General features: G+C 54.6%; 1 protein-coding gene across 1 annotated transcript in view; it reads left to right on the top strand.

Annotated features, from left to right (window-relative positions):
• The window catches only part of ANPEP (alanyl aminopeptidase, membrane), a 20,100-nt gene that overhangs the window by 4,394 nt on the left and 6,794 nt on the right, over nt 1-8,912 (top strand). Inside the window, exons 10-17 of the mRNA XM_008070627.2 lie at nt 716-891; nt 1,112-1,191; nt 2,647-2,780; nt 2,868-2,923; nt 4,334-4,481; nt 7,804-7,895; nt 8,349-8,459; nt 8,579-8,746. Of these exons, the coding sequence (XP_008068818.1) occupies nt 716-891; nt 1,112-1,191; nt 2,647-2,780; nt 2,868-2,923; nt 4,334-4,481; nt 7,804-7,895; nt 8,349-8,459; nt 8,579-8,746 (965 nt within the window). The remainder of the gene's footprint in view (nt 1-715; nt 892-1,111; nt 1,192-2,646; nt 2,781-2,867; nt 2,924-4,333; nt 4,482-7,803; nt 7,896-8,348; nt 8,460-8,578; nt 8,747-8,912) is intronic.

Genomic DNA, 8,912 nt, shown 5'->3' with positions numbered 1-8,912 from the left:
CCAGGTGGGTCTCGAACCCGCGGGCTCAGGCAATTCACTCACCTCGGCCTCCCAAAGCGCAGGATTACAGGCTGAGCCACCGAGCCTGGCCACCTCCTCCCTCTTGCCCCTCTTTCCCCGAGCCTCCACTTAAAGCCCGACCTTTTAGCTATCACCTGTTCTCAGGTGATTTCTCTTTGCAGGTATTAGCAGATGATGTTGGCTTTTTGTTGTGGTTACATAAAAAAAAAAAGATGAAAAAAAGACCCAAGAAGAATAACACCTGCCCAAGATCATCCCCCCACGCCCCAGTCTGAGTGCATTTCCTTCACCTTCCTTCCCCCGCAGGGCCCTGCCCTCGCCCCTGCCCGTGACACCTGGACACTGGCTTTCCCTCGTCTCCATCTCCTTGCCCTTCTCGCCCTCCTAGTGATGTTCAGGAGAGCCGTGGGCATCCTGGGTACTCCTTCCCTGACACACACACCTCAGGGTGGGCCACAGGATGGGGGCCATATAGACATTCTGGAAGGTTCTCCACTTGCCCAGCACCGAGCAGCCAAGGAGAGGCAGAGCTGGATGGGGACCCCGACTCTTGGCTCCCAGCTCAGTGCTCTTCCGTGCTCCCCACACAGGTGGCCCCAGGGTAGAGGCTGGACTCTGCAGGGGTCACCCTGGGTGACTGGGGACCGGAGGGTGGCAATTCACTGACGGCCACGCTCTCTTGCTCTGCCCAAAGGCTGTGGACAGCCAGTCGACCGTCAAGCTCCCCACCTCTGTACGCAACATCATGGACCGCTGGATCCTGCAGATGGGCTTCCCAGTCATCACCGTGGATACCAAGACGGGGACCATCTCCCAGCAGCACTTCCTCCTTGACCCTGACTCCAATGTCACCCGCCCCTCAGAGTTCAAGTGAGCAGATGATTGTGGAGGGCCGGGCAGGGTGGTCGGTTGCTGTGGAGCCTCTGACCATCGCAGGACTGGCCTCCTGGGGTTCCTCCAGAGCCAGGGTATGGGGGCGCTTGGTACCAGGGTTGGGCAGAAGTTGGAAGCCTGGGTGAGGCTGCCGCTCCCTGGCGGTGACCAAGAGCCGCTGGCTCTCAGCACCTGGCCTCTGGGTCTCTTGGCACAGCTACCTGTGGATCGTGCCGATCTCGTCCATCCGTAATGGGAGAGAGCAGAACGACTACTGGCTGGAAGGCGTCGAGCAAGGTAGCCCAGCCCTGCCTCTACCCACCTCCCAGCTCCCAGCCCATGTTCTGGGGTTGTGGACCTCAGCCAGGGTTTCCTTCGTTATTTCATTGAACAAATGCAGCCGACTTCTTTGATTCCAATCTCCACCGTACTGCTGCTCTGCTGCATGACCCTGGACAGGTTATCATCCCTCTCTGGTCTCCATTTCCTCATCTATAAAATGAGGCTCAGAACAATATCTACTCCACTGGGTTGTGTGAGAATTAAAGGAGAGAATCCACATAAGATGCTTAAACAGGGCCAGGCACGATGACTCATGCCTGTAATTCCAGCACTTTGGGAGGCTGAGGCAAGAGGATTGCCTGAGCTCAGGGGTTCGAGACCAGCCTGGGCAACTTGGTGAGACCTCGTCTCTACAATAAATCAAAAAATAAGCTGGGCGAGGTAGCGCACACCTGTAGTGCCAGCTACTTGGAAGGCTGAGGTGGGAGAATTGCCTGAGCTCAACAGGTCGAGGTAGCAGGGGCCATGAGCGTGCCACTGTACTCTAGCCTGGGCGACAGAGTGAGACTCCAACTCAAAAAAAAAACCAAACAACAAAAACGGTACTTAGGCAGCCCTAGTCAGCTAGGCACTGAGGGAACAGAGGTCAAGGCAAGTTGTCCTCTGCCTTGGCCAAGGCTATGGATGGAGGAAAACAAGCAGTTAGAGGCATTGCAGTGCTGTGCTGAGTGCTTTAGCAGTGTATATATGGTCATGGCTGCTGGGCATAAGGGCAGGGAGATGAGAGAATTCAGTCTCGTGGAGAGGTCAGGGAAGGCTCCCTGGAGGAGGTAAGTTGAACCTTAGAGGAAGAGTAGGAGTTAGGCAGGCTAATGTGGCAGGAAAAAAGTGTTCCAGGCAGAGGAAATAGCAAGTGCCAGGGCATAGAAGTAGGAGAGGGCGTGGGGACTGAGTGTGTGAGTGTGGCTAGGGCTAGGGTGTGCCCACAAGATGAAGCTGGGCCCCGGTGTCCCACGGGCTGCAGGAGACTGGGCATGGGCCGGCAGTTGGCTCTGATCTGTGGTGAATTGGCTATGACCTCTAGCTGCTGGAAGAAAGCATGAGAGGGGCAAGAGTGGGGGGTGCTATGCCCCTGGAAGAAACAGCAGCGTTGAGAGGCTGAGCAGATGGGTGCAGTGAGGAGCGAGGCAAGGGAGAGGAGCCGCCTGGGTTGCTGGCTGTGAGGGGCCTAGAGGTGGCACTGGAACCACCCAGCTAGCCGTCAGTAGCCTGGCCACACACAGCCTGGGAGGCGGGGCAGACTCCGAGGTTCAGACAGGGCCCCAGTCCTTCGCCCCTTCCTTCACCCTCTTGGTGGAGAGGGGGCAGAAGCTCGAGGGTCAGCTGGTGCTGGGCTGTGAGGCAGCGGCAGAAGATGTGCTTGGGTCTCCTGTGGCCTCGAGTGTCCCCAGCTCTCTGGTTTCTCCACAGCCCAGAACGCCCTGTTCAGTACGACAGCCGACGACTGGGTCCTGCTGAACCTCAATGTGACGGGCTATTTCCAGGTGAACTATGACCTGGACAACTGGAGGAAGATTCAGAATCAGCTGCAGGTGAACCCGTCGGTGAGTGTCGCCACCTCCCACCCCATCCCCTGCCCCAGGCCAGATGCCCACTGCCAGCTCGTGGTCACACTCCGCTTTCCGCTCTAGGTCATCCCTGTCATCAATCGGGCACAGATCATCAACGATGCTTTCAACCTGGCCAGGTGAGTGCCCACCTCCACAACTTCAGCAAGTCCAGTGGGAGTGTGTCCTCCCTCCTGCTGCCGCTCCTGCGTGCCAGGCGCCGTGCGGTGGGCTCCTCGTGCTCCCTTACATCCCGCCCCTGGTCCCCACAGCCCCATTTCACAGATGAGAAATCTGACACCTGGCCAGAGGTCACAGAGTAGCCCACAACAGCCAGATGGAAGCCTGTCCGACCCCAGAGCCATGCTCTGCCCCTCGGCATCGAGCTTTCCCTGGGGGCCTGCTTGCTGTGTGCCAGGCCACCAGGCTAGATGCTAAAAAATATCTGGAGTGGCCAGGCACGGTGGCTCACACCTGTAATCCCAATACTTTGGGAGGCCAAATCAGAAGAATTGCTTGAGCCTAGGAGTTCGAGACCAGCCTATGCAACATAACAGGACTTCATCTCTTCAAAAAATTAGCTGGGCATGGTGGTGTGCACCTGAAGTCCTGGCTATTTGAGAGGCTGAGGTGGAAGGATTACCTGAGTCCAAGAAGTTATGATTGTGCCACTGCACTCCAGCTCAGGCGACAGAGACCCTCAACTCAAAACAAACAAAAAACTCTGGGGTGGACAGGACAGGAGGGATGCGGCATAGATAAACACTTATTGAGCACCTACTGTGTTTGGGTGAGGTACTGAGCTCTTTGACATGAGCAATGTCACCCAAAGATACAGAAGGCCTGAGGAGGAGGAGGAGGGAGGAAGACCTCAGGAGCCCACCACACCAGAAGAGGCGGGTAGAGTTAAGAGCATGGGCTTTTTGCCTTTTTTTTTGAGTTGGAGTCTCACTCTGTTGCCCAGACTGGAGTGCGCAGCCTCGACCTGCTGGGCTCCGGCGATCCTTCCACCTCAGCCCTCCAAGTCGCTGGAACTACAGGCATGCGCTACCACACCCGGCTAATATTTTGATTTATTGTAGAGATGAGGTCTCGCCAAGTTGCCCAGGCGGGTCTCAAACCCGCGGGCTCAGGCAATCCACTCACCTCAGCCTCCCAAGGCGCGGGATTACAGGCTGAGCCACCAAGCCTAGCTGCGCTTTGCCTTTTTGAATCTCAGTTCTGTCTCTTGTGAGCTACAGGGCCGTGGGCAAGTCAGTTAATGTCTCCTGAACCTCAGTTTCCTCATCTGTAAAAATGGGGATACTAAGCAAGGGAATGGAACTGGCAGTGGGTGAGGGTAGGGCCTTATGTGTGGCACCACCCAGCAGCCATGCTGTCCCTTCCTCATGGCAAACGCTAGAGCTGGCTCCGTTGGGACTCTGGGAGCTCAGACTCCAGGAGGGGACACAGGGAGTCCAGGATTGAGGAGACTCCTTGAGGGCTTGGGCTCCCGGGTTGTGGCTGGGCTGGGTGGAGGTGCTTACTTGGGCCCCTCTGTTTGTCCCCAGCGCCTACAAGGTCCCTGTCACTCTGGCACTGAGCAACACCCTCTTCCTGGAGCAAGAGACAGAGTACATGCCCTGGGAGGCTGCCCTGAGCAGCCTGAACTACTTCAAGCTCATGTTCGACCGCTCCGAGGTCTATGGCCCCATGAAGGTAGGGCATTGCATGGCAGGGACAAGGACCCAATTTACCCCGGTTCCTAACAGGGCACCACTAGGAAGCTCATGGAAGTGTTATCTGTTCGATTCCCGGTCAGGAAATTTTCAAAAGAAAAAAAAGGAGCCAGGCATGATGGCTTAGCCTGTAATCCCAGCACTTTGGGAGGTGGAGGTAAGAGGATTGCCTGAGCCCACAGGTTCGAGATCAGCCTGGGCAACTTGGCGAGACCTTGACTCTACAATAAATAAAAAAATTAGTCAGATGTGGTGGTGCACACCTGTAGTTCCAGCTACTTGGAAGGCTGAGGAGAAAGGATTGCCTGAACCCAGCAGGTCAATGCTGTGGTGTTCACGAGTGTGCCACTGCACTCCAGCCTGGGTGACAGAGTGAGACTCCAACTCAAAAAAAAAAATAAAAGGGAAATATTTCCTGGTCAGATCTTTTCCTGAGAGCCAGCTGGGCCAGGGAGAAAGAGGTTTAGAGAGGGGAAGGGATCAGGAGAAGGTGAGGAGGTCAGGTGGGGCAGAAAAGGGTCATGAGACTTACAGCAAAGTTTGCTGATTTGAAATGTGGGAGATTAACGCTTTCAGGAGGCAAGGAAGAGACCACTGTGCTGAGGGGCAGAAGGCCTCTTACCAGCTGTGTGGCCTCAGGCAGCCCCTCAGCACCAGTGATCTCCCGAAGGCTCCTGCCGGCCCAGCCAGCCCTCCTGGGCTGAGAGGGAGATGCTGGTGTTCACAGCTTTGAAGTGGCCCTTTTAGGGGCCAAGGCTCTCACTCGGGAGACCAAAAGGAGACTCAAGCTTGTTCTGGATGAAGCCGCATCCATAGAGTGATCACTGCAGCGCTGTTATAAAAGACTAAAAATATCTGGGTCCAGTGACACGCGCCTGTAGTCCCAGTTACTCAGGAGACTGAAGCCAGAAGACCGCCTGAGCCTAGGAGTTTGAGGCTACAGCGAGCTGTGATCATGCCACTGTACTCCAGTCTGGGCAGCAGAGTGAAACTCTGACTCAAAAAAATTTAAAAAAAAAAAAAAAAAGACAAAGACAACATCAAAATACAAAAATAAAATTTTATTTTAAAAAATTAAATAATCAGGGTCTGGGCACAGTGGCTCATGCACTGTGGCTCATGCCTGTAATCCCAGCACTTTGGGAGGTGGAGGTGAGAGGACTGCCTGAGCCCAGGGGTTCGAGACCAGCCTGGACAACTTGGCAAGATCTCGTCTTTGCAATAAATCAACAAAGTTAGCCAGGTGTGGTGTTACATGTCTATAGTTCCAGCTACTTGGAAGGCTGAGGTGGAAGGATCACGTGAGTCCAGCAGGTCGAGGCTGCAGTGGCTGTGAGTGTGCCACTACACTCCAGCCTGAATAACAGAGTGAGACCTTGTCTTCAAAAAAAAGGAGTCCGCTCGGAGCCTTTCTTATTTCCAGTTATTCGAATGTGACGTTTCCCTTTCTTCTGGAAGCTTTTGGGCTCTTCCTCAGTCCCGGTGCATCTTGAGTTGGGCCTTTTTTCCGTCTTTCTACCTTTTCCAAACTGGACTAGACAGTCCTGTCCCTTAGTGCTAGGACATTTCTGCATTGCTTCGTGCAGGCTTCTCCTCCTCTTTTCCTTCTAGATACCACTTTCTGGGACCCCCAGGAATCGGCTCCTTCTCTTACCTGGGTCTAGTTTTCTCATCTTTTCTACTTTCCATCGTATTGACTTCTTGTTCTGCCCTCTGGGAAGGTCCCTCAGCTTTGCATGTCACCTTGCCTAAAGTTGTTTTCATGTCTCCTGTCATATTTTTGAATTTCTGAGTGTGTCTCTGGCTCCAGCAGCCTCTGTGATGCCTTCTCTTCCCTCTGGGAGGATATTTATTCCAGGCTTTGACGAGGTTTTCTTTTCTTCCCCTTGACTTGTTTCCTCTGAGTTCGTGTTTGTTTTGGTCTCCTTTCAAGCTGGAAGCTGAGCTGCTCCTTTGGATTTGAGAGTGAGACAAACAAAGAGTGATTGGAAGCCTGTGGGGAGTGGAGTATGTTGCCTGAAAGGGGGTGTCTCATTGTGGGGTGACTAGGCGGTCAAGTAATTCTTCATTGGGGATCCTCAAAAGTTAGCATCCATGGGTACGTCCTCTCGAGATCATTCAGTGTTTCCAGAAAGCAAGCCTCTGTCTTATGCAAGAACGCTGGCAGCACTTGCTTTCTGGAATCAGAGTGGGAAGGACACTGGCCACCACCCTTCAGTGTGGAAACTTCCACCTCTGACCCTCTTAGCCATCCAGCAACCCTCCCGCTGTGTCCAGTGGCCCCATATCCTGAGTTCATTGGGTTCAGTGTCTCCCACGGGGGAGCTGAGGGCTGTTGCCTGCTGCAAGGAGAGAAGTGGGGACTTGGGGGTTTCATTGCTCCTTGAGGCCAGGTGCGGTGGCTCACCTCTGAAATCCCAGCACTCTGGGAAGCCGAGACGGGAGGATTGCTTGAGGCCAGGAGTTCAAGACCAGCCTGGGCAACATAGCAAGACCTCATCTCTACAAAAAAAATTAAAACTAAAAACTAAAAAATTAACTGGGCATGGTGGCAAGTGCCTGTAGTCCCAGCTACTTGGGAGGCAGGAGGATTACAGTGAGCTATGATTGTGCCACTGCACTCCAGCTGGTGCAACAGAAGGGCTTTTCTCTGCCCCCTTGCATGTGCTTTTCTGTATTTTGTAAATTCCCCCAATAAGCTTGAAATACTTACAGTCATGAGGGACAAACCCAATGCTTTGTATTCAGAAGTGGGGACTCTTAGCCAGGTGTGGTGGCTCACGCCTGTAATCCCAGCACTTTGGGAGGCTGAGGTGAGAGGATTGCCTGAGCCCACGGGTTCGAGGCCAGCTTGGTGAGACCTCGTCTCTACAATAAATCAAGAAAAATTAGCCAGGTATGGCTAATTACAGGCGCACACCTGTAGTTCCAGCTACTTGGAAGACTGAGGTGGAAGGATCACCTGAGTCCAGCAGGTCGAGGCTGCGGTGGCCATGAGTGTGCCACTGCACTCCAGCCTGGGTGACGGAGTGAAACTCCAACTAAAAAAAAAAAAGAAAAAAAAAAAAGAAGTGGGGACTCTTTTGGACAAAGAATATTAGAGCTGACTAAGACTTTGAGGAGAAAGAGCCTCAGCTCAGTCATCTGAGCCCTGGGCTTATGTAGCGTCTTTGAGTGCTGTCTGGCCTCTGGCCTTGGGTAAGGCCTTGTTCCCCTCCCGCCCCCCCAACCATCAGAGGCTCCACGGGGCTCTGGGCAGATGAGGCATGAGCCTTTGAAACTCATCTGTTTTATTTCCTCAGAACTACCTGAAGAAGCAGGTCACACCCCTCTTCTTACACTTCCAAAATATCACCAATGACTGGCAGACGATCCCACAAAACTTGATGGACCAGTGAGTGTGACCCTCATGGGTGTGGAGGTCCCCATAGCTGGGTGGAGTCAAGAGCAACACCTGGCAGTGTTCTCTGGAGCTCTCAGCGCTGGCCAGGAAGAAGGGAGAGACCCCCACCCAGGAGCAGGGGGTCCTGCCCTGAGGCTCTGTGTGGCCTGGGGACCCATCTGGCTTTTTCTGCAAGGGCCCAAACTGCAGCCACCTCACCGGCTTAAGGTCACATGGCTTCCAGGTGTTGACACTGGACTGGAGTCTGTGCCAGCCCCTCTGGATCCCCAGGCTGCTCTGGGGACCAAGGAAACTCAGGCCCAAGGCACAGGACAAATAGGGGGAGCCCCAGAGGCCAGGTGGATCACAGAGACAGGCAGAGCCCCAGCCTGGAGTGGTGTGTCAGGAGGTGAGTCTTGGCCGGAGTCTGGGCCAGGCGTCCTAACTGCACGTCTCCTGTGGCAGGTACAGCGAGATTAATGCCGTCAGCACCGCCTGCTCCAACGGGGTTCCCGAGTGTCTGGAGATGGCCTCCAGATTTTTCAAGCACTGGATGGAGAACCCCAATAATAACATGTGAGTGTCTTCCCTGCTCCCCTCTGCCTGTCTTCACCTGGCCCCCAACGGTCCTCAGCAGACCCTCGTCCCACCCTGCCTGCTGCTGCTCCGCCCCTGATGTCCCTCTCCTGTGCCAGGATCCACCCCAACCTGCGCTCTGCCATCTACTGCAACGCCATCTCCCAGGGCGGCGAGGCCGAGTGGAACTTCGCCTGGGAGCAGTTCCGCCATGCCACGCTGGTGAATGAGGCTGACAAACTCCGAGCGGCCCTGGCCTGCAGCAACCAGGTGTGGATCCTGAACAGGTGAGGACCAGGGCAGGGCGGGACTGGGTGAGACTCCTCCCCACTGCGACATCCACCCACCTGCCGAGGTGGGGCAGGGTTTTCCCCACTTCATAGATGAGGACACGGAGGCTCAGAGAAGCACAGCAACTTGCCCAAGGACCTGATGCCTTTTTTTTTTTTTTTT

Source organism: Carlito syrichta, unplaced genomic scaffold (assembly GCF_000164805.1).
Source record: "Carlito syrichta isolate Samal-C Ts95f unplaced genomic scaffold, Tarsius_syrichta-2.0.1 Scaffold313872, whole genome shotgun sequence".
Lineage (NCBI taxonomy): Eukaryota > Metazoa > Chordata > Mammalia > Primates > Tarsiidae > Carlito > Carlito syrichta.
This window is presented reverse-complemented; position numbering and strand designations above follow the sequence as displayed.